The sequence below is a fragment of the Coccinella septempunctata genome, chromosome 7 (assembly GCF_907165205.1).
Source record: "Coccinella septempunctata chromosome 7, icCocSept1.1, whole genome shotgun sequence".
Lineage (NCBI taxonomy): Eukaryota > Metazoa > Arthropoda > Insecta > Coleoptera > Coccinellidae > Coccinella > Coccinella septempunctata.
In genome coordinates, this window is record NC_058195.1 from 29,337,914 (window position 1) to 29,362,422 (window position 24,509).

Consider the following 24,509-nt stretch of genomic DNA (forward strand, 5'->3'; position numbering starts at 1 on the left):
TCATTTAGACAGTTTGCTCATAACATCGGAATGACACATGCCTGAGAAAAAACAAATAGATTCATTCAATTTATTCGTATAACCATAACTCACTCGTATAAATTCCCAGCAGTCCTATACTAGGAACTAATATTGATGCAGGTCTTTTGGTTCGAGGAGGGGGAAAAGGGGATGATTTGTGGAGTGGGGAAAGACTGTCCCACGAGGTCCGACTGTGGGGCACAGCAAGTTAACCAAGCTTTGAACGTCACAATGGCATCTTCTGGTTCAGTTTACCTTCACCCACTAGAAGATGCTATTGTGAGAGCAAAATACGTGTTATGGTTCGAAGAATCATATTCGTGATGGTTCGAAGAATCATATTTGTGAAAATCGTATGATCTGATTTCAGTTCAATTATGGATTTCAAGGATTTCCATCGAGTATCGGCCACATCAATTCGATAAGCCATTTGGTTCTAAAGGAATTAAAGAGGAGAAAACCAAAAGTATTATGTAGTTGATAACTTCTCGGTTTAAGGAACTGGATGAAAACACTTTGGACTCTTAGAGCGACGTTTCGGCGTTATATTTCGCCTTCCTCAGGCTACAATTATAAAAGAAATCAAAAAAACATCAATACATGGACGACTATGTGGCTAGAACAAACTTATATCGATATCTACATAAACAGATTACAGGAACTATTACAAATTTTTTAAAATTTAGGTTGTTTAATCAACTTTACAAAAAATTCAATGTTTGGAGACTGACTAGATTGTATTGAATTCAAAAACATCATCGCCCATAATATCTTACCTAAGAAATCCTTTATTCTTCAAGGAAGAACCAGTCAATGGAAAAGTCATAAAAAATAAAACATAATAGCAATAAATGCTTAGAGGGCTCGGTAAATACTTGAGATTTTCTTGGTAATCTATTCATAGTAAATCCAACAGTCAACTAAACAGAGAGACCGGCGGGCGAGTTATCACATTGAACATATGAAATTCTTACTACCAAAACACAATTAGGAAACACTACACAGGGGTATTCATCGACTATCTAACGAGGTTTATATATATATTATTAAGGGTGGAAGTATCAGATTGAACATTGACGTTGTCTGTTGTTTTCTTGATGAAGATCATCTCTTTGAAAATTCTCTTGTCCAAATTATTTTCTCTAGATAGAATCTCAGGTTCCTCAAAATCGAAAATATGACCTGTATCTCTATGATGAAATGACAAACGATTTTGAGGAACCTGAGATTCTATCTAGAGAAAATAATTTGGACAAGAGAATTTTCAAAGAGATGATCTTCATCAAGAAAACAACAGACAACGTCAATGTTCAATCTGATACTTCCACCCTTAATAATATATATATAAACCTCGTTAGATAGTCGATGAATACCCCTGTGTAGTGTTTCCTAATTGTGTTTTGGTAGTAAGAATTTCATATGTTCAATGTGATAACTCGCCCGCCGGTCTCTCTGTTTAGTTGACTGTTGGATTTACTATGAATAGATTACCAAGAAAATCTCAAGTATTTACCGAGCCCTCTAAGCATTTATTGCTATTATGTTTTATTTTTTATGACTTTTCCATTGACTGGTTCTTCCTTGAAGAATAAAGGATTTCTTAGGTAAGATATTATGGGCGATGATGTTTTTGAATTCAATACAATCTAGTCAGTCTCCAAACATTGAATTTTTTGTAAAGTTGATTAAACAACCTAAATTTTAAAAAATTTGTAATAGTTCCTGTAATCTGTTTATGTAGATATCGATATAAGTTTGTTCTAGCCACATAGTCGTCCATGTATTGATGTTTTTTTGATTTCTTTTATAATTGTAGCCTGAGGAAGGCGAAATATAACGCCGAAACGTCGCTCTAAGAGTCCAAAGTGTTTTCATCCAGTTCCTTAAACCGAGAAGTTATCAACTACTGAATTCTGGAAGGAACGAGAACTATCCACAAACAAAAGTATTATGTTACATCACTACCCATGCCCGGAGTGTGGTAGGATATGTAGGTCACGGTTGGGTCTCTACAGTCACAGGCGAGCACACAGTCGCAATTAGCCCTGAAAAATTATAAGTCTGTTCGCACCTCCTTTTTTTCCTTTTTCTTTTGTCCATTTTTTCGTCTTTTAGTAGATTCATTCCCGGCAACGGGATATAGCAACGAATGAATGAATGAATGAATGTTACATCACATTGCAGCAAATGCGAATTAGAAAAAAGGTTTTCATACTAGCGTGTTTGAAATTTTGGCCCTTTAAAACGTGCAAAACAAGAGCAAAATGTGAAAAAAAGGCAGAGTATATGAACTTTATGACGGGTGTAACTTAACAAGATGAACGTGAATCCTATTAAAAGAGACGTTGATATTCGTAATTGACAGACTGAACTAAACTTTATTCAACAAGATGGCTACATATCAAAAAATACATAGATGGCGTTACCTGTAACAACCATACAATATTTTGTTATCTTTTAACACCCCCACATAACAAAATAAATTTTATTTTCCTTACAGAACACATATTTGTCTATTTAACCCTGATCCCCAGCATATGCATGAACTTATAATGCTTAGTGGATAAAAGACCTTTGGTCAACAAGTCAGCGGGCATTTCCTGTGTTGAAACATATTCAATATTAATTAGTTTATTTCTAACTGCATCTCTTACATAATGAAAACGAACATCAATATGTTTTGATCTAGCATGTGCCTGATGACTTGTTGCTAACTTTAGTGCACTTTGATTATCACATTTCAATTTAATTGCACACATTTTACCACTTAGTTCATACAAGAGATTTCTAAAGTAAACAGCCTCCCTAGAAGCCTCTGAAAGAGCAACATACTCTGCTTCAGTGCTGGAAAAGGAAACTGTCTTTTGTTTTTTACTCTGCCAGGAGACTACAGAACCACTCATCAAGAAACAGAACCCTGTATAAGACTTACGATCTAGACTATCGCTAGCCCAGTCTGCATCAACAAAACCTATCAACTCTGAATTACAATTATCCTTATGATATGTCAAACAATAATGTTTTGTTTTCTTTAAGTACCTCAATATTCTCCTAGCATAACCAAAATGTGTTTCATCATAACAGTTATTGAACTGGCTGAGGTAACTAAGAGAATATGACAAGTCAGGTCTAGTCAACACAGCCAAATACATAAGGCTTCCAATTAACCTTTGATATGGCAGGTTGTCCTTACAATTTTCTGCCTTTTCTATGTTCAATTTACACTCTATAGTATATATAGGAGTATCTATAGTTTTACAACTAGACATTTCAAATTTTAATAATAACTGCTCTATATATTCCTGTTGATCCACAGTTATAGTTTTAGATTCTCTGTTTACATTAATTCGCATACCTAAGTAACGTCTAACAGGACCTAAATCCTTCAATTTGAATTCAGAACTTAGTACAGTTTTTAAATTTTCAGTTTTAGCAACATTATTTGAAAAAATCAAAAAGTCATCAACATAGACCGCTACAATGATCTTAACATTTTCAGAAAAATATGTAAACAAACATGGTTCAAATTTACTCATTTTAAAACCATAATTAAGCAAACAGTCTTTAACTTTCTCATACCACACTAAAGAAGATTGTTCGAGTCCATATATGGCTCTTTTTAGTTTCAAAACCTTTCCAGTTTGATTATTTACAAAACCTTCTGGAATTGACATGTAAATATTTTCCCTTAAATGCCCATTCAAAAAAGCTGTTGTCACATCAAGGTGATCAATATCCATGTCCCATTGTACACTCAGAGCAAACAATAATCTTAGTGTAGAATGTTTAACCACAGGAGAAAAAGTGTTTTCATAGTCTATACCACGCCGCTGCGTAAACCCCTTGGCCACGAGTCTGGCACGATACCGCACTTTATCATTCACATCTAGCTTTTGTTTAATACCCACTTGTTTTGCACAATTGAACTGTCACTTTCACCTGGTATATCCACAATTTCCCAAGCATCGTTGTCCTCGAACGACTGGAGCTCGTCTTGCATGGCTTTTCTCCACTGATCAGCTTCTGGTCCCTTCAGCGCTTCTGAGAAATCAATTTGTTCGACTTCCGGAATAGTATTAGAGATACAGATATTACCAAACCCAAAACGTTCTGGAGGTCTTCTTATTCTCTTATCCTGTCGTGGTAATTCTGGAATTGGTTGCAACTCACTGGTTGAGATATCTGTCTCTATGTTAGTGGTGGTTGTATCATCATAACTGTCACTAGGTGGATCAGTATATACAGATGTATTTGAATTTGAATCATGGAGAGATTCATTCATTGAAGACTCCCCCACTGAATCTCGGTCATCTTCATTCAGAGAATCATGCCCTTCAGTATCAACATCATCCTGTATCCATTCTGCTGTGTCATCTCTATTCATTTCTGATGATACTATTTTATCTTCCATTACTATTATGTCTCTTTTTACAGTTACAATATTTTTTATAGGATCATATACACGATATCCCTTTACTGTTTCTGAAAATCCCACAAGAATGTTCATTTTGGCCTTCTTGTCCCACTTTAACCGTCTTTCTTTTGGTATGTGAACCATTACAGGACTACCAAACAGACGTATATGACTTAAATCTGGCTTCTTTTTATACCACGCTTCATAGGGTGTTATCTTTCCTAAACTTGAAGTTGCAGATCTATTCTTTAAGTATGCCGCTGTGTTAGCTGCTTCAGCCCAGAACTTCTTCTCTAGTTTGGCATCAAACAACAGGCATCGTGCTTTCTCTACAATAGTTCTGTTTGCTCTTTCACAAACACCATTTTGCTCAGGTGTGTATGCAGTAGTCTTCTGGTGGATAATTCCTTGTCCAAGTAAATAATTCTCCATCTCACTACTACAAAACTCACCGCCATTGTCTGTGCGCAATATTTTAATTTTTTTATTCTGCTGATTTTCAGCCATTGCTTTGAATTGCTTGAATATTTTGAAAACTTCATTCTTATGTTTGTGGAAGTATATGAAAGTCATACGACTGTGATCGTCAATGAACAAGACAAAGTACTGAGCACCACCTATGGACTTTGTCTCCATAGGACCACATACATCGGCGTGTATTATCTGTAGTGTTTGTGTACTTATTTGTCCAACGTGTTGAAACGGTAATCTCATTTGTTTGCCTTCACAACAGGTTATACATTTATTCATTGTCGTACCACTAGTATCCAGGTAAGACAATCCATCCACAATGCCGTTCTTCATTTTCATTAAATCATTGCTGTAAATATGTGCTAACCGCCTGTGCCAAAGCTCTGCACTCGCATCTGCAGGGGCTGCCAGCATACAATCAGCTACTTTAATATTTAGCTTGTACACTCCATTTGTAGACATTGCTGTGGCTACCAACATATTCTTGTCGTTGCGAATGTAGCATTGGTTTTCTTTAAAAATGACTTTGTTGCCGTTTTCGATTAGTTTACTCACTGACAACAGGTTTGTTGTTAAGCTTGGCACGCATAGCACATCTTTAACCATGATATCATAGTTACAATTAGTCGATATCTGTACGTTTCCGGAACACAAAACAGGTGCCTTCATATTATTTGCGACGGTTATCTCTGATAAATACGGCGTAAAATTCGCGTTCTGTATCCATTCTTTGTTGGCCGTCATATGTGCACTTGCGCCACTATCTACGTACCATTCGTTAGTACTGTATTCTCCATTCAAAAATACCACGCTAAAAGCATTGGATTGCTTGTTTTTCTGCAATAATGGACATTTGTTTCTATAATGACCTGATTGTTTACATTTATAACAGGTGATTGACGTTGACTTGTTGTCAGAGGTCACTGTCACTTTCGAGTTTGTCGATGAGTTTGCGCCGTTTTTAAATCTGTGCTTCTTGCTGTTGTTAGCAGCGAATGCAGCGCCGCTGGAAGAATCCACGTCATTCTTTGAAACCTCCATATCTATCAACTTAGATTTTATTGCATCGGTGGTAATCTGCATACCCGAGTGCTCAATTGCCATAATCATCGGCGAGAATTTTTCAGGCAAACCTGCCAGTAATAACGATCCGATCCATTCCTCGGTGATTGCAAATCCTGTGCCTTTTAATCTCTGAGCCGTTTCGACTACTTGCGTTACATATGAAGTCATGGACTCGCAATTTTCTTGTCGTAACGAGATTAAATGTCTTAGTAGGTTTATCTTACGAACATAACCTGAGTCATCGAACATGTTCTTCAGTTTGATCCATAACTCCAAGGATGTTCTTGTTTCCTTAATATGCACGTACAATCCAGGTTCGACGGTTAAGACTAGCTTCGCCTTGGCTTTTGCGTCATCTGATGCTTTTGGCTCGAATGTAGTATCTGGCTCCGACTTGATATAGTTCACCAGGTTGTCGAGCACTAAAAGATTTTCCACAGCAAAACTCCACTCGTCGTAGTTATCTCGGCCTTTCAGCTTCGGAATGCTTTGAATATAGTTCACCGCCATATTTCCACGAAAAATCAACTATTTTCGACTGCTTTAAACTCGTGTAAAACCGAAAAAAAATTGGAGGCCCATAACCTATTAAAAGAGACGTTGATATTCGTAATTGACAGACTGAACTAAACTTTATTCAACAAGATGGCTACATATCAAAAAATACATAGATGGCGTTACCTGTAACAACCATACAATATTTTGTTATCTTTTAACAAATCCTACCAACAAATGTCCGGTAAGCCTATTCATTACCTGATATGCCGGGTGATTTATGTTTCTGCAGAAAAATTTATATCCTCTATAGCTCAGAGCACTCAACTCCGTAAGTAACAGTTTGAAATTCTAGGTCCGGACTAATTTCCTTATTTGCAAGGGCCGAAAACAAACACCCTGTATACATTCCTTGGTTACTGTTCATGATTTATCTGATTCAACATGAATTCACCTATCGAATTAGGTATGAACAATGTTGTCATGACTCAGTAACATAGTTTCATACGACAATACAGTGCACACATTTAGGTTTTTCAGGAAGCATTGGCATCGGATCTCATAATTTTGAAAGACTTATTTCATGAACCAGTATTTTTGAATTTAATTCATAGAAATCATAATATATATACTTACTCTAGAATGCTAATCCAGTAGTAAGAAATGCGGCGAAAAATTGACAGTTGTCGTCAAAGCGAATGCGCGCCATTAGTTTATTTCAACTCAAACGATGCCTAGACTTTCCTACCTCAGTCGAATTGTTTATTTGGTATAAATGAGGAATAAACATATTTCATTCGGTAAAAGAACTTATTCTTCGATTCATACAGGACTTCTTGTCGGTATTGAACACATGCATGGATGACTAATTTTGTTTATATATGCTTTGTTAGAAACGCAAATGATGTTGCAGGTTTCAATGAAAATATATCAGGATCTCGGAGGTAAGGTGTGTCAAATGCAAATCTAAATTTGTCGGTAGAGGTATTATTGAGTTTTCATTGATTGTTTGACCAAACCGTGAATTGGCTGAAAATTGGAGTTTTATAGCAAATTCCAACAACTGGTGCTTACTAAATATTTGGAACTCACAAGAAAAATTCCAGAAGATCTAAACTTAATATCACCAATGCAATTCGATATTATCGCAGATTCCATTAGATGAGCAGGTACCTAAACATTGAGTGCATATTATAAACTCCGTGTAACAATTTTGAAATATCCTGATCTAGTGAAATACTACTATATACCATCAATGGAATTCGCTATCAGTGGAACTCGATAATTCATTCAAGTTTTGAATTTTTTGTTTGCATTTATTATTTTTAATATGATAGACAAGTACACAAGTACATTTCAGAAAATGTGACTTAAAACTCCTTAACTGCGAGCAGATCGTGCAACAGTGAAAAATCAAATGACTGAAAGAAAACACGTTGCTGTCCGACATACCTTCGTTACATGAATTGTCCCCTCTTCATAAGATTTGATCGACAGAATATTCAGAAACTCGGCAACGTTCTGTTAAAAAATAAACTAATGATGGGCATTCGTATTAACGACCACTGTCTATTTTTGGCCGCATTTCTTACTACTGGATTAGCATTCTAGAGTAATAATATATAATATGATTTCTATGATTTAATTGCGTTTCATTTATCATCGTATTACTTCAATATATCTCTGTGCTTTTCAGAAGTGCACAAGTGTTCTTCGATCTTCGAATTAGGCTGTTTACTATGTGAAAAGTGAATATAAACACATAAAAGTTGGGTTCAGTGAATAATTTATAATAATATTTTCTGATCCTATTGAGTGAAAGAAAGGTTTGAAAATTTCAAAATTAACTTGATTATTCTACCTAAATATATAGGATTCACAGTTAATCAGAACAAATAAAAACCTGAGAAATCAACATAAGCGCATCTGTCCAGATGACCCAAGGAACAGATAAGCGCTGAGAGCGGGGAACAAAACATGAGTTTAACGCCTAGCGATCTGATAATTTCGAACCAGAACACTAAACAGGATGTCGATATGAATGCCACCACACAAAATATTCGTCAGAAACCGTCAAAGTCAGCGTATTTTTGCGAATGTTCGCAAAGTAGTTGAAAAAAGCTTCACGTACCCCTACCATTTCCAGAAAGTTCAAGCACTCCAAGAAGAAGACTATCCTCGAAGAAAAGAATTCTGTCTGTGGCTTTCAAATCACCAACATCCATTCTGTTTACTGACGAAGCCCCTTTCACAAGAAATGGAGTAAACAATTTTCACAATACCCATGTATGGCCTACAGAAAATCCTCACGGTATCAGAAGAACAGATTTTCAGCAAAAGTTTTCCTTGAATGTCTGGATCGGACTCCTGTGTGGAATGCTTATTGGGCCATTTTTTTTTAAACCACGAATGACAGGTGAGGACTTTCTCCAGAGAATGTGGTTGTTACTAGATGGAGCACCACCCCACTTGCTGTGTCCCCGAATAGGTAGATAGGACGTGGTGGGTCCATTTCTTGGCCTGTACGCTCTCCGTATCTCAACCCCTGTGATTTCTTCCTTAGGGGTCATTTGAAAACATTAGTGTACAGTGACGGTGAGGTGGAGAGTGCGGACGAACTAAGACAACGCATTGAAAATGCTTGTGAAATTATTGGTGAGCAAACTGATGTTGCACGTATCAATTCATTATTACGCCGGGTAAGACTTTGTGCCCATCAAACGAATGGTGATCACTTCAAACACTTTTTGTGAAGAATTAGGAGCAATAGGGAATAGTACTTCTGAGGAAAATTATGTATTTTTTATGAAATATCTTTGAAACGTCACATATTGAAATAACCATTTCAACCGTTTCCCGAAAAAATATTTTAAGTACTTAAAAATGAAAAATAAAAATGGGTATTTAAAATTCAAAGCGTTTGCACAAGTTGGCAACATCGACTGAAATATGCGTTGATAATAAAGGACAACAAATACACTATCTTGATGAGATGTTGCTGTTATTTTATGAACAAGCCATTGTTCTTTTCTTCTTCTTGTAGGCGCTGTTGCCAAGTCGTAAACTAGAGACGAAGCGATTTAAATTTTAAAACCTCATATTTGGAGAATGATTTTGAATAGTTTCCGCGGTGCATTTGAAAAATTCTACCATAAACAGACTGAATGAAGCCACCAAAAAAGATCTATTATCATCTGGTGGTTTATAAGATACCTTGCTTGGATTGTGACAGGAGTTACATTGGACAGACTCGACATTACTTAAAAGATAGAATTAAACAACACAAATATGATACAAGGAACGTGGACAACAAAGAAAAGACTGCCCTAACCTATCATGTGTTTGGTGAATGCCACAATTTCAACTTCGACGATGTGGAAATACTAGATAGAGAGAGCAATGGTTATAAGAGAAATATCAGTGAGATGATTTCCATCAGGAGCAACAACACCGTACATTTCGGAGACGACGTTAATAATCTAAGTTATTTCTATGACATTTTATTGGGCACGACGTGAATAAGAACGGAAAAATAAAAAAAATACGTTAAGTGTTATTGACAAAAAAAAAGATCTCTCAATTGTCTTTGTGTTTGTGATACTTGACATTTGAAGTTTCCCTCTTTGTTTTGTCAAGTGTCCTTTTTGTCTTTTATTTTTAATATTAATTTAAATTTATTGATTAATAATTTTGAAAATTATTTGAGAAAATAAAGCTATTGTCCAAATTCCTGAAAAAAGTTTCATTAAAGTTTCCACAACTATATCACAGAGTTATCTCCTGACGACTATTCCTTGTGGAAAGCTACTAAGAATTACAAACAGCCAATAGTAAACGATTCACCTATGAGAAAACCAGACAGAAGCTGGGCATTCGAACTCTGAAAAATCAACAGTATTCGTCGAATATCTAGGCGATGTGTATAGTCCAGCTCTACAACAAGGTAACAATGACAATAAAATTAAAGACTTCCTGAATGCCCCTAACCAGTTATTTTCTCCAATAAAGGCACTCACTCCAAAAGAAGTGTATAGAGAAATAAAAAACTTGAATTCACGCAAAGCACCCGGACATGATCTGATAGGAGATATACTGAAAAACCTACGACGGAAAGCAATCGTCCTCCTCACTACTATATTCAACAGAATTTTGGAGATAGGCTATTGTCCCATGCAGTGGAAGCTCGCACAAGTGATCATGATACCCAAGCCCGGTAAACCTCCAACATAATGTGACTCCTAGTGCCCAATAAGTTTACTACCCTTCACGTCAAAACCATTTACGAAACTCATCTTAAAAGACTAGAAGAAACAAATCACTGAAAGACTGTATACCAGATCATCAGTTTGGATTCCGAAGTGAGCATGCAACAACTCAATAATGCCATCGATAGGTCAACAAAATCAAAACTTGCCTTGAATCAGGAAAATACTGTACTTCAGCCTCCTAATCAAACTAAAAACTCTATTACCTCAATGATTTTACATCATACGACGACACAGCAATACTAAACTCAGATACATATCCCGCAAAGCTGTACAATACCCCCATAAGCGTTAACTCCGAAATCAGATACCTTGGACTGCATTTGGATGAAAAACTGACATGGAAAACTCACATCAAAATGGAAACGCAACAACTTGACATGAAGGTAAAAAAAATGTACTGTTTACTGAATAAAAAAAACGAAACTGTCCATCGACAATAAATTAATCATCTATAAATGTATCCCAAAACCAGTATGGACGTACGGAATAGAGCTATGGGCTTGTTTCAAGCCATCAAACATAAGAATATTAGATTTATTTCAGTCAAAAACACTCTTTATGATAGCTGGAGCATCTTGGTGTAACAAAATGTAACAAACCAAACCCTACAAAATGATCTGAAGATGCCCTCCATAAAAGACACAATAAAACTAAGAGTCAACAAATACAGGGACAGAACACAAGATCATGAAAACATGGTCTTAAAGGATCTTTTCACCGAGAAGACTGAAACGAACCTGTCCAGAAGAATTCTAAATCGTGCGGAGAACTATTGATGGAAGCCACGAAAAGACCTTTCATTTACTTATTACTGTATGAAGTAGATTGTAAATATGCAATAAACAGTTATACAAAAAAATCATAATCGTTACCATAGTTTTAAGTTTGACATATTCGCATGTCAACAATGAAGGCGAAAAACTAAAGATCTGAAACGAATGACATGTTTGAAAAACCGGTAACGGGATATTTTTTGGACCATTCTACGACAAAAAACCTGCGTTGAAAAATAAAAGGTGTCCGATTTAAAAAACACGAACTTTCCTCCATATCTCTGAAATAGAAATCAATTTCTATTATCCGTTACGATGAGTATCATATAAAAAACACAAAAATTAGTGACAAAAATGTCTTGGAATTTCTCAAATATTTCTAACATGACTTAAGACATAGTTAAGTATTCTAAAGTCATTTTTAAGAATCGCCCTGTAACTCGAAAACGAATTAAGATATCTAAGATCTTCTTTCTGATATCTAATTATTTCGAAGAAAGAGATCGGGTGTTCTCCAAGTCTTATAGTTCTCGTGATGCTCTCAGTGAGCATCTAATTTGGGATGCGCTGTACAGGGACACAACACGGTTATGTTTGACTCGCTCTCGCCAGCGGATGAAGGCAAATCGTCGGAAAGATCCGCCCTAGTTTAACCAATTTGTATATGAGGTTCCGATCGAGCGTTAGACACGCAACGTATGATCCATACATATAGTGTGAACCCAGTTGGATCTTTCAAATAAAAAAATATGAATGATGAAACCATTATTACTCTAGAAATTTACCTCAACACTTTGAACGACTGCTCTCCATTTGCCCAAATTTTCACCCCATATTTCTGTTCTGTTTATGTGGGCCTCCAACTGCCGCTTTTCTCCTTGAAGCCACTCAACTTCTTTTTCTAAGATGCCCAGAACCTTCGAATCGGGCCTCAAGGTGGTACGTAATGCTTGAAGTGCCTAAAAAAGTTGAATTTTTTTTATAATTTCATGGATTGATCCTCAGCAATATTGTTCATCATCATTTCCCTCTCGATAGGTATATGGTCCACATAGAACAAACGAATGTTTTCCAAGTAGGTTATGTTATAAACAGGTTGATGTTCACTGAAGAAAATTTATTAGATAAGTACAATCTTTATTGCAGGTAGCTTCCGATACAGCTTCATCAAAGATCCGAAAACGTTGTAAATATATTCTAAAGGTTCGCGCTCATTTGGAGGACATAATACTAACGCTCAGTTGCAGAAACCTCAGATATAATCTAACTAGATTGAACCTGCGCCATGCTTGCCTTATATTTCATTGTAAGACGCTAGTAAAGATATAATAAGAATAATTAAAGAAAGATAATGAGCATATAATCAACAAACCTACGACCTCATCACGATCCTAGACCAAATCGAAATGATATCGAAAACTATTGAAAATACGATATTGAAATATGGCCGTTATGAACCATTTATTATTATTATATATATATATATATATATGAATGAATTTCAAGGCTCTATATGATGTCCCAAACTAGGGACGAAATATAGAGTATGAGAACGAATTGACCTTCATTTCGCCCAATAAAAACCTAGTCGAACGGCCTTGAAATTCAATATACCTTCACGACTATTACTTCAATAAAATTATATATATATATATATATATATATATATATATATATATATAATATATATCATATATATATATATATATATATATATAATATATATAATATATACATATATATATATATATATGTAATATATATATATAATATATATATATATAATATATTATTACATTTTAAGCAAGCAGCTACTTCGTTACTACTTCACATTTCGGGTCACGTGATATCATTTTCAGATAAGTTAAGGAGACCCCCTGTATACTGTTCCACTGCTGTGAAGGTCTCTCTTGTATTTAATAATAATAATAATAAATCGCTGTATGCCTTTCCATCTATCGTAAATAATTTCGCCAATCGTTTGTATCATATCTTAAATCCTTGAGTAGATTTACGTGCGAATGAATTTATCTATTCAAAAGTCATTTTTTGTCCACTTAGAACGTTTCCTTTTTGAATTTTCAATTGCCTCCTTTTTCGTTAGCAGATACTTGAAAAATAACAGCAGTAGAAATAGTTCTTCGTTTGGAAGCATTGTTATCGCAACTACATCAATCCCTAAAATCAGTTAATGCTAATCATAACTGGGAACAACTAGCGTTAGACAGGTCACAGTGGAGGTCTTTGGTCCACAGTTATAATGGAGAATCGAGAAGGATACAGCGGCGGCCAGATCTGGTTGGAGACTATCCATGCCCTGAGTGTGGAAGGATCTGCAGGTCACGGTTGGGTCTCTTTAGTCACAGGAGGGCACACAGTCGCAACTAGCACTAAGAAGTTACAAGTCTGTTCGATTTTTTTTTTCCTTCTTCTTTTTGTAGATTTATTCCCGGTAACGGGATACAGCAATGAATGAATGAATGAATGAATATCGCAACGAAAGCTTCGACAAGAATGAGGCTTGCGCTTACTTAACTGTGCCGTGTGATAGCAACTGGTGTGATCAGTCTCAACCTACGAGATTACGAGAAGCTTGCACTAATCCAACCGTGGTGAAGGTTGAGCGTATGATAGGCCCATAATGTGCCTACCACTTTGGGTCTATCAAGAAATGAGTGAAGTTTTCTTCACTTCGATTCAATTCTCATCAGATATAAAAGTGCAGTACCTGAATGACAAACAGTACCTTAAATATAAACTAGTATTAGTTAGAGTTAGAAAAAAATTAATAATCGATCCACTCAACTCAATAAATCGATGAAGTTTGTTCATTCATGAATGTGTTATTTTGAGTTCGATTTGATCAATTTTTTTTGTGGGTAAGTTTATATAAAATTCATAACTACAATTTTTGAAATTCAAGAAAATTAGGCTTACGTTATTTTTAACTGTGTGAAACGTTCGTTAACTCTAAAACAACATGTGGAATATTCTAGTAGATCCACCTTGTGATTTCCGAATTTGTCATCAAGACATATCTTTTCCAATCTCATTTTGTATTTATTACAATGTATAGTCCAGTCATTTGGTAGTTTTACCTTGAAAGTTTTGAAAATTGGTGATTTTATAGATTTCGACTATCACTTTTCGAATTTTCACTTTGACAACTCGTATCTTTGTCGCTCGCGCTAACCATTCAAAATGGCGCTCAAATACAGTTTTTTTGAGACAAACTCCGTTCCAACTCATTTAACGATAAGAATAGTTATGTAATGAATTAAACTAGAGAAAATTTCCTACAATTTTTGTGGTAACCTTTTTTTGTAGAATTAATAGATTCTGCGTACGAGAGCAGCAAAGTCCACTCCAACACGCGTTTTGGACAAATAACTAATTTCCACTCCACAATGATGTAGAGTAAGTGGCGCGTTTTTTTTTTGTGGTATCTCCAGTAGGCCCATAGACCTAATAAAATATGGACGGGCCCTGAGAGAGAGAGGTCACGAGTAGTACGTTAGAAAGAGATGGACATATGGTAGAAAATGTCAAAATCATATGTTTATTGTTTACTGTTCAGCTACTGTGTTTTCAATCGATATTTCATTCTCCTCATAAACAATTTAGCAGAAAACTTGGTTTTTAGAATCGACTGCTACATGCTAATGAAGCGAAAGTGATTTATTTTTGGAATTAATAGACCAATAAAGGAGTTTCTTTGTTATTTCATGTATGTACATATAGGACATGATTTACAAAGATTTACAAGGAATATACCTAGTCTGTTTTCTATATTTCACAAGGCCACAGCAAGAATTTGTAGAGGTGACTTGAATTTCGAGATAGTAGATATATTTTTGAATATTATAAAGAATGTTGTTCTAAACGAAGTAGTTACATATGTACCATCACATTCTATTTCAAGGCATGTCCGAAGAAAATACTTAATCCCAATCTGGATTCAATATTAGAAAGAGAAGAGATGTAAATCATGTTGATATTCAGTAAGCCCTGTGACATCGGCAAACTCAAAACTCGATATTTTCTGTTGATCAGTGTCACAGAAATCTAACACTGGAAAGCCACACAATAAAGAAACAGGAGCAGTAAAATATTACTGCCAGGAGTGCCAGAGAAGAGCAACTAAACCACCTGATGGAGAACCTATGAAAATAGTTGTGAATGATTAATCATCATATAAATATTTCCCCAGCAGGAAATTTCATATTATTTGTGAAAGTATCAATAAACATACTTAAAATTATTGCCCTTTTCTCTATACCACACATGTTTTTGCTCAAGGAAGGTGAAATGTTTAAAAAATTCACTTTAACGATTAATTTTTCTCTGTCCAGCCAGAACGCAAAGCAGGGGTCCTTTTATCTTTCCAAATCATGAGTAATTTCAGTGTATATAAAATCAGACCCAGGCGAATGAGATAATAATGTTGTTTTACATAACTCTCAAGTTTTTTACATTAATAAAAATCAGAAAAAAAAATTTCAGGTAGTATTTTTTTATACGGAATCTATTATTTTATCAGCACTTGAGAGTTTCAAGTACGTGAAAAATATAGTTGATTTGATAACATTTTCGAAGTTGATTTCAGTCAGAGACAACCTCTGTTGTTGTCTCTGATTTCAGTACAAAAATTGCTTCAAATTAATAGAAAGTCTATAAATCTACCGACAACCACCCAAAAATGCAACATGGAGGATCAGCGGACTGGTAGAATTCCCGAGTTTACTCGATAACTTGTTTGAAGCGGCAACGTTGAATTATTCTCTACCAGCTACCAGCTTGACGTTTACTACCAGGGACTGCTGTTATCTCTCTTTTCTACCACCCCCCTCTCTCTCGTGGGTATTCCTCGATGCGGTGAACGGGAAAACCACGTGAAGGCCTGTCCATGTATTATTAGGTCTATGAGTAGGCCTAATTCGCTAATGCACCATTACTAAATTTAGCGGATTCTTCTTCGCTTCTGTATTCTTGATGGATCAGGTTCTGAAAGTTCATCATCTTTGGTCCTAAGCGAAATGTCACAAATAGAAATTTCTTCCTTGTCATCCGCGATGGAATCATCAACTTTATAGTCCCCTTGTTCCTCGATTTCGTCATATATTTGCTCGAGAATGGACTGTTTCTTCCTTCTCATCGCTATCTTTTAGTGCAACATGCGAAATGAAAATTCGAAAAGAGCACGTCGAATTCCATGAAATCATAAATTTTTAAACCTTTCCAGGTAACCCCCTTCTAGAGCACCAAATGACTGTACTTGTATATAGTACGAGATACGGTATAAGAAATATATACTCTCATCTGTTATTCAATGAAGACAAACGTTGTTAGTAAGAAAATATATACATTGATAAATCGCGAATGGGTTGCCTAGCTAAATCAGGGGCCAATAGTATTAAATAATTCTATCAACCTTTTTGATTTGCTTGCCTGGTTTGTTACTGCTGAAAATTGAGCATTAGTTGACAGAATATTAGACGAGGAATTTGGAAAACAAGGGGCCTACTTTCTCTTTAGTACGACTTAATTTGTCAGGTAAAAAAAAGATGTAGACAGCCGTTACTTTTATACCCTCATCAGTTATTTAATTGATTTTTTTTAATGAAAGGTTACTTTATTATCTATCTCACAGTATTAGGTTGCCTGGCCAGAAGTGTGTCGCATCGATAGTTGCCTGGATTTTATACTAGATATACAATTCGAGTGAAACGCATTTAAACTTTTTTCGCTTTAGAAAATCAGACTTTGAGTATTCAACAGAGTTGATAAATATAAAAAACACACCTGAACTTTATTGTTACACTTTTCCTGCAGCTGGTCAAGTTTTCTCTTCGCATAAATATTATGTTCACCAACATTAGAGCCAGTGTCGGATGTTATGGAATCTATTGACTGTCTCTCTTCCCAAGAACCAATAGAATCAGACTCTGCCTTATCCTCTTTCTCCAGAGCTCTTATCATTTCTTTGTAGTAATCGCTAATTAGAAATGGTTGGTAGTATTTATCTTCAATAGTTTGCACCACCATATCTTGTACCAAATAAAACACTTCTGGACCCCTATCACCTGTAATAAATATACGTTATTTTGAAACGTCGTTAATTATGCATTTCAAGAGAACCACATATTTCGAATTCATTTTTCCGGATATCATGAAACGATACCTGCTGCATATTTTCGAATTGCTTCAAAACCAGATCTAAGAAAAAAATTACACGTTTCTGAGATAGGTAGTAACTCATCGACTAAGCCTTCGGCATTAAGGCAGGCACCAATAATCGAAATGAATGCAGATACATACATTGTTATATAAATCAACGAAAGTTGGATCTTCTTGTACCTACCATTGAATATCGAGAATTCATAATTAACACGGACTCTCCGAATAGTGCGTTCATCGATATTGAATGATCAAATTTATCAGGAACAAATTTTGGGGCATATTTTTACATCACCTAAGAGTTTTTCAAAAAAAAAAAATCCCCAAGTTCAGAAACAAGCTTGGAATGTTGGAAATTCTTATTCAGATATCAGCAGAATCAAAAATTTTATGGATAAAAATAGAATCAAACACTCGAAAAAATATTGAACATTGAAATGAACTAACTCTTAATGATAGGATTGAAAATATAATTTGTTCTCGACAATTCACTTCATTTCTTCGTAACACTTTCTAGCTCTTGTAAATAATTGTGCTGCAGCTTTCATTAACTTTTCTACTCGTATCTCCTCACATGCAACTTGAATCAATCTGTTGATCCCTTTCTGTCACACTTTTTATCAATATTTGATGTACCACTTATTTTCAATGATGAAAAATTACAGAAGTAAAAAATTAAATTATGATTCTCGTTTTAATTTATTTCCTAATTAAGCAATAAATGAGAACATGTAATGTAATTACATTACCTGTTTTTTAGATGCATTTTCATTCCTTAAGTCCATTTTTCAAGTTCACTTCAATCCACAATGGTTTCATTGTGTTTTCCATAAAATCTTTAATGATTCTACCATCTGTGTTTCAATTACATATTCGGAAATGTAATCATCAAGAATGAATAATTTGAAACTTTCTTCTGAACTTGGGCAGAATTTTTTTTAAATTGGGTTGGCAATAATGCTATTTCATTTTGCATAAGTAGTAATCTTCCAGAGAATATTGTGCGGATGGGCTGAAGGGTGTGGTTGGACTGAACGGTGCTGAACGTATAATATGAATAAGCAACCGTTCAGTTCAGCTCAGTCAATCGCCGGTTTTCCTTTGTTGTGAACGCTTCTTAGAACTTTTTTTTGTATTAATTGCGAAATTTTTCACAGTATATCATCGAAATGATTTCCTGTTTATTCTAAAATAGCCATGATATGTGGACCAATTTCTTTTATAATGTCCAATATTCACCTTCAACTTCCCCCTTTTAAAATATTGGGTGTCTAACCAATATTTTCATAAAGTCAAGAAAGCGGCTGAGGCTACCTAGGAAATATGTGAAGTGTATGGTGTTGATTGTATAACAGACAGCACGTGTTTGAATTAAAAATTTTTGTTCTGGAGATTTTTCACTTATAATTAAGAGTTGGATGGGGGTGGCAAGGGCAAAGTAGTAAAAGAATACGCTTTAAAGATTAACTGAAACTGTTATGCATTCAAGCACAGGAAAGTGTAATTTGGGGGGGTGGAGAGGGTGTGGGGTTGAAAATACAGTGTTGTGTCCATGGAGACTTTTGATCGGCATACCGAATACTATATTTTCACTGAGTTTCAGCTAATTTAGCCGAGAGAGCCATTTTCCACGCCAATTTTGCGAGGTCCCTTCTATGATAGTGAGGGTTTTCAGCGTACGGCCACAAATACGGCCACGTTGATTTCTTGAGATTCTTGAATTATTGAAAACTCGATTTTTTTTATGCTGATTATTTCTTCTCGATTTCATTTGTCATAGTGAGATTTGTTGATTTTCTGCTTAGGGCATAAATATGAAAAAATTGAATATTAGTTTCAAATTTCACCAATAAAATTCGTCTAAATTATTCACAAACTTTTTCATAATGGTCATCACAATCTTCTTCTTGTTCGAATCCTCCAACAAACGTCGTAAAAATGGGGTGAAATAGGGTAACAATAATAGCACTTTGTCAACATAAGCCCTTTCAATGTCTCAATTTTCTATAGTGTTTTCACCCCAAATCGCACGATACAACAATTTTTTTTCGAGTGATCAGTGATCTGATGCAACTAGTCAAATAAACTCGCAAGTACTGAACCATTCATTGTCCAGCCATATATTATTGTTTTGTTTCGTTTTTCCGATGCCGGAGTCACCTTTCACAGTCCGGTGCTCGAAATTTAATGAAATTTTGTCGAAATTCTAGGGGTTGTAGCTCAGCTATCTTGAATATTTTATATCTGTTACGGCTAAAGATAGGTGTGAACATAAACTTAAGATTAGCCGGTTAAACTTAGGGTTAGCTTCGGGTATTTGCTAATGTCAGTTTCTTCTATGTTTAGCCGGCTAAACATGGGATGTGTAACCACATCCCATCGGCTATAAATGTAGAAGCTAATAGAAATGAAGAAAATTATTGGCCACTCATGCGAAAACCATATAGGCATATAATATTATATTTTAAATATAATGACAAATTAATGAATGAATAAAGTAAGACAAATAAGATAATAGGCTCAAGCAAATTATATGATAAACTAAAATTATTTCAAAAGATACGTATCATTCAATTTATATATTTATGAAGAAATATTAAAAGAAACGCATTTTCAAAACAATGAAAAAGTTAATATTCATTATTTTCAAGGAGATACAAATTTAATTATAATATGAATATAGTACAGATACTTTCTAGAAAAATATTATAGACGATCCCTAAGTTTTTATTTTCCGGAAATTTTTTTGACTGTACATATTAGCACATTAGAGTGTTATCATTATTATCGTTTGAAATAACATAATTATTATCGTTTTAAAATAACGAGCGTTAGCTACGTAGAGTCAGTAAAATAGTAGAAATATAAAAAAATAGTGTTCTGAAATAAAGAATGTTCGTACACTGCATTTATTTATCATAACAATAATTATAACATAGTAGTATGCCCATAGAACTACCTTGTAGGTAGATTCACCTTTACAGGCTGATTCGCCTTTCGTCTGATTCAGTTATGATTCTTATATTGATTATTATCTTATTAGTTGGGGAGCCGACGATGCCAAGTCGGGATTTACTCCAGCGTAGTAGAGACCTAGTGGATTTTAAAGAATAGATGGTAGAAAGAAAAAAAGGTTCTAAGAGGCATGCACTTTCAGCGGTGGGAAAAGCGTCTGCAGGTTCTCAAAGATGTAAAAGAAAATCGTCAGGTGTACATACTTGAGCGTGTTTCTGATAATAAATTAATGATAATCTGACAGTTTGCGTGGTGGGGTTAGCCGTACGGAAGAGTTGAAAATGGCAACAAAAAAATATTTCCGAGCGTGTCAAATTTTTGGGAAATACATATATTAACTGGACCCAAAGGAAGCAACTTTTCAAGAGGCTGACAATTTCGAAAATTTCGAAAGTCGCAGTGGTTACTTTTACATACTTGAGCGTGTCAGATTTTCATACAGATGGTTAATCTTGGTCTTGCAAACATGTTGAACTACTAATCTGACAATAATCAAGGGGGGGTTTCTTAATTTGGCAGTTTGAATATGATAACAAGGCAATTTTTCTGTATCTCTGATCGTTTCTGTATTTACTATAAAAGTTGTAGATAATAAAATGCTATACAACTTTTTTCTGAATCAATCTTACATACTCTTTACTGTTCTCGAGTTAGAGGGCGATAGGGGCGAGGAGCTTAACCACACATGAGAAAGGCCAAGGTCGTTCTAACCCAGTCTTATGTACATTTATCGCCAACAAAAATGTTCATATGTAGAAAAAATTGCTTCTGATAAAATTTGTAGAAAATTTTATGCGCTACATCTTTTATAATGAATGCGAAAACAATTTGAAGATTTTTGTGATCTTCATGGCCAATTTTTATTGCTTCCGCATGCTGAAACTGTCAGATTATATTTTTTCCGTTATTGCTGAATCATTAGCTTCAAAATAAGAAAAAAAGCCACCACACTCTAGAATGTACATGTGAATTGAAGTTTTTCGCCCTCCCATACATTTTAGTCACGCTTAAATTGTCAGATTAAGAGCATATATACTTTTCAACATGTAATTAACCACAGTTATATTAATCTGACACGTTCAAGTATGTACTGTACAATAATCGTTTTTTTTTTACTATTCTGACAGGCTGTCCTAGAATCCTAGACAATTCTCGCCAGATCTAATTTTTGGTAGAGATACTCTACCTACAAGGTACAACGTATCTCCCCTTATATTGATTTGACACGCTTTAGTAAATCCCGAATTTCCTTCTTGGACTCCTCAACTATATCAAACAAATTTCTTTTTTGCTATACGGAAATGCTAACAGATACAGGTCGAGTTAGACTTGGCTGTTTTTTGTGTGAATATATTATTATAGTTTGATTCAGACCATCATTGTTCCTGCTTTCCTTATTATTTACGAATCAACACCTATTCCATAACACTGATTCAAAATATATTCTCCCAAAATCAATTTTATGGGGGGCACGATGCCCCGCCTTGCCCCCCCTCGCTACGCAACTGTATCAAAATAGCAAAGTTCAAATTCTGGGGAAAAATAATTAGCAGTACCCAATCTTGTTTGTATCTAAACGGCTTTACGCTTACTGCACTTGAATTCTCCGGGATGATTCATCAAGAGTGGCGACAGGCCGTATGTTCAATGACTTGGGAAGAAATTTTTAACAAAATCAACTAGATAAAGTGTTTTTAACTATTTTCACATTCGAGGTTTTTTTTGCAAAAGTATTGGTTAGAGAGAAATTGCAACATTAAAAACTATCGTTTGTATTTCGTAGAAAATCTTTCCATAAACTCAATTATTGAATGGTAGAGAAAATATACTTTTGTTCACAGAAAAAAAATTCCCTCCCTGTACAGGGTGTTTCACATGATGTAGAATAAAAGATCTAATTTTCTCAGTCCGCACCTGCACTGTCAACATGTAAATGTGAGTTAATACTAGTGATTGGTCTACACTAATTTTTGAAATTTTCAGGAAAATCCATGGGCGTTCAAGAATTATGCCGATTAAATAGTTCTCATAAAATACATAAAACATCCTGTATCTTTCAAACGAATTTAGTGCACAAGTCTAAGTCACTATTGCCCAAATTTAAACGCATGTGAAAAAACAGAAAATTAGCTAACTTCACTCAACTCATGCTGTGTTGTAAGTAAAGTTGAGCATAACATCGCTGTATCTTACCCAATAAGAATCCTTCCATCCTCTTCTTAACGCTTTTGTCGACCTTTATTTCGCCGGTAGAATTTCTGATGAATGTGTAAAAAATTTCTGCACCGAGTTGATGCCAGTTTTTTCTTGGCGCCGTCCTCAATTCTTCCACGGCGGACCAGAACCGAATTAAATCGTGACTTGCTAAGGTTTCTAGAAATTGAGATAAGAATTTTCTTCCTATTATATGCTCCAGAATATTCTTGAGAGGCATAACCTTGAAGAGAAAATGAATTCTTTAATTGAAATGTTAGCTCTTATACTAGAGAATGATCTCTCAAACTTAAATACTTCTATACAAGCGGCAACAATTTTAATAATAAAAACTGAAAAATATTTGTGAAGTACTACAATGAAATGCTACATTCATTTCAAATGCTAGCCCTGCATTCGTATAACTGAGTTTTCTACTATGTAGGGGGTTCCCAGTGGATGGCCTATTAGACCTTTATAGAAATCTAATCACACTGAAAATTTGCAAGTTGGGGTTTGTGATAAAATGAACTATCCCTCTGAAATATTTTTAGCTTCCGGTTACACCTGAAAAAACCTTTCTTATTTTAAATGGCACACCCATTAATAGAATTTTAGTTGGTTTCCGCAGACTCATCAAGCAGTTCGAAATTTCTGTTTTCCCTAATTTCAAGTTTTTCCTTGATATCACTGAAATTTCCCTTTTTAGGTATGGGGTTTATTTCGGTAACTCCCTCTCTTTCTTATGTAGAATCAACTGAAACAATAAAAAATGTAGGTTGCAATTTGAAATTGGGTTTGTCTAACTTGATCTTCCCATTAACACCCTGTACAATTTCATCGAAACAACCAATACTTTCAAATTACCACATAATGGCAGTTTGAAGAAAATAAGTCTGCAGTAGAAATATTCACAAAAGTGAGACTAAGCGTTCCACCATTCTTATGGAATTTCAATAACGCCTAAACCGTTGATTTTTCATCCAAGGTATGGCCATAAAAGAAAAAGTTCTTTTAGAGTTCACTCGGTATGGCATACTCTCGAATCTGTCATTAAATCCACTATACGAAGATGCAAAGATATACTGGGTGTGCGATTTGAAGTGTAGTGATATTTTTTCGGTATAACCGGAAGCTGCTGAGTTCTGAGAATTAGGGAGAATGTTCATAGTTGAAAACCAAAACCCCATCATATTTTCAAGGCAAAGTTGTGATTAGTTCTCTATAAACGTCTGTTGGGCCATTCACTGTGATACACCCTGTACTTATGTATGGAATTAGAAAAGTTGACGATGCACTCAATACTTTCAAGATGTGCTACTCACTTTTTCTTTTTCATCTGTGAATTGATATTGGCTACCTTCACCAATATCACTGAGCTGTCTTTCACATTCTTTCTTGGCATAAGTTAGTTGGTTAATATATTTCTTCAATTTTTTTGCTGCCATCAGATCAGCTTTACTGATCCCTGCAATTGAAAGACTTGCCTTTTCATTGTCCAAATCAATTCCTTTAGTTCGATTCAGATTTTGCAATGTAGTTGCCTGCATTATCCTATTCACTATATTATACCTTTAAGAAAACAGTTGTTAAAAATCATAAAAAAATTCAGTCAGA

At 35.0% G+C, this 24,509-nt stretch overlaps 1 protein-coding gene and 2 long non-coding RNA genes across 5 annotated transcripts in view; 1 reads left to right on the forward strand and 2 right to left on the reverse strand.

The window, feature by feature from the left end:
- Positions 1 to 24,509, reverse strand: part of LOC123316493 (sorting nexin-25) — a 66,610-nt gene that overhangs the window by 22,621 nt on the left and 19,480 nt on the right. For both annotated transcript variants that reach the window (XM_044902596.1, XM_044902595.1), the window contains exons 6-9: positions 24,218 to 24,464; positions 22,893 to 23,136; positions 17,310 to 17,590; positions 12,293 to 12,466 (exon numbers count right to left, since the gene is read on the reverse strand). In XM_044902596.1, the coding sequence (XP_044758531.1) occupies positions 12,293 to 12,466; positions 17,310 to 17,590; positions 22,893 to 23,136; positions 24,218 to 24,464 (946 nt within the window). The remainder of the gene's footprint in view (positions 1 to 12,292; positions 12,467 to 17,309; positions 17,591 to 22,892; positions 23,137 to 24,217; positions 24,465 to 24,509) is intronic.
- On the forward strand, positions 15,019 to 15,768 carry LOC123316494. Its single transcript, XR_006538085.1, has 2 exons — positions 15,019 to 15,329; positions 15,430 to 15,768. It is a non-coding gene; the product is annotated as an uncharacterized LOC123316494 (long non-coding RNA).
- LOC123316495 lies at positions 15,210 to 16,430 on the reverse strand. Of its 2 annotated transcripts, none has more exons than XR_006538086.1 (2): positions 16,191 to 16,430; positions 15,210 to 15,668 (listed from the first exon to the last, which is right to left on the reverse strand). It is a non-coding gene; the product is annotated as an uncharacterized LOC123316495 (long non-coding RNA). The 2 variants fall into 2 exon arrangements; XR_006538087.1 differs by lacking the exon at positions 16,191 to 16,430 and adding an exon at positions 15,760 to 15,875.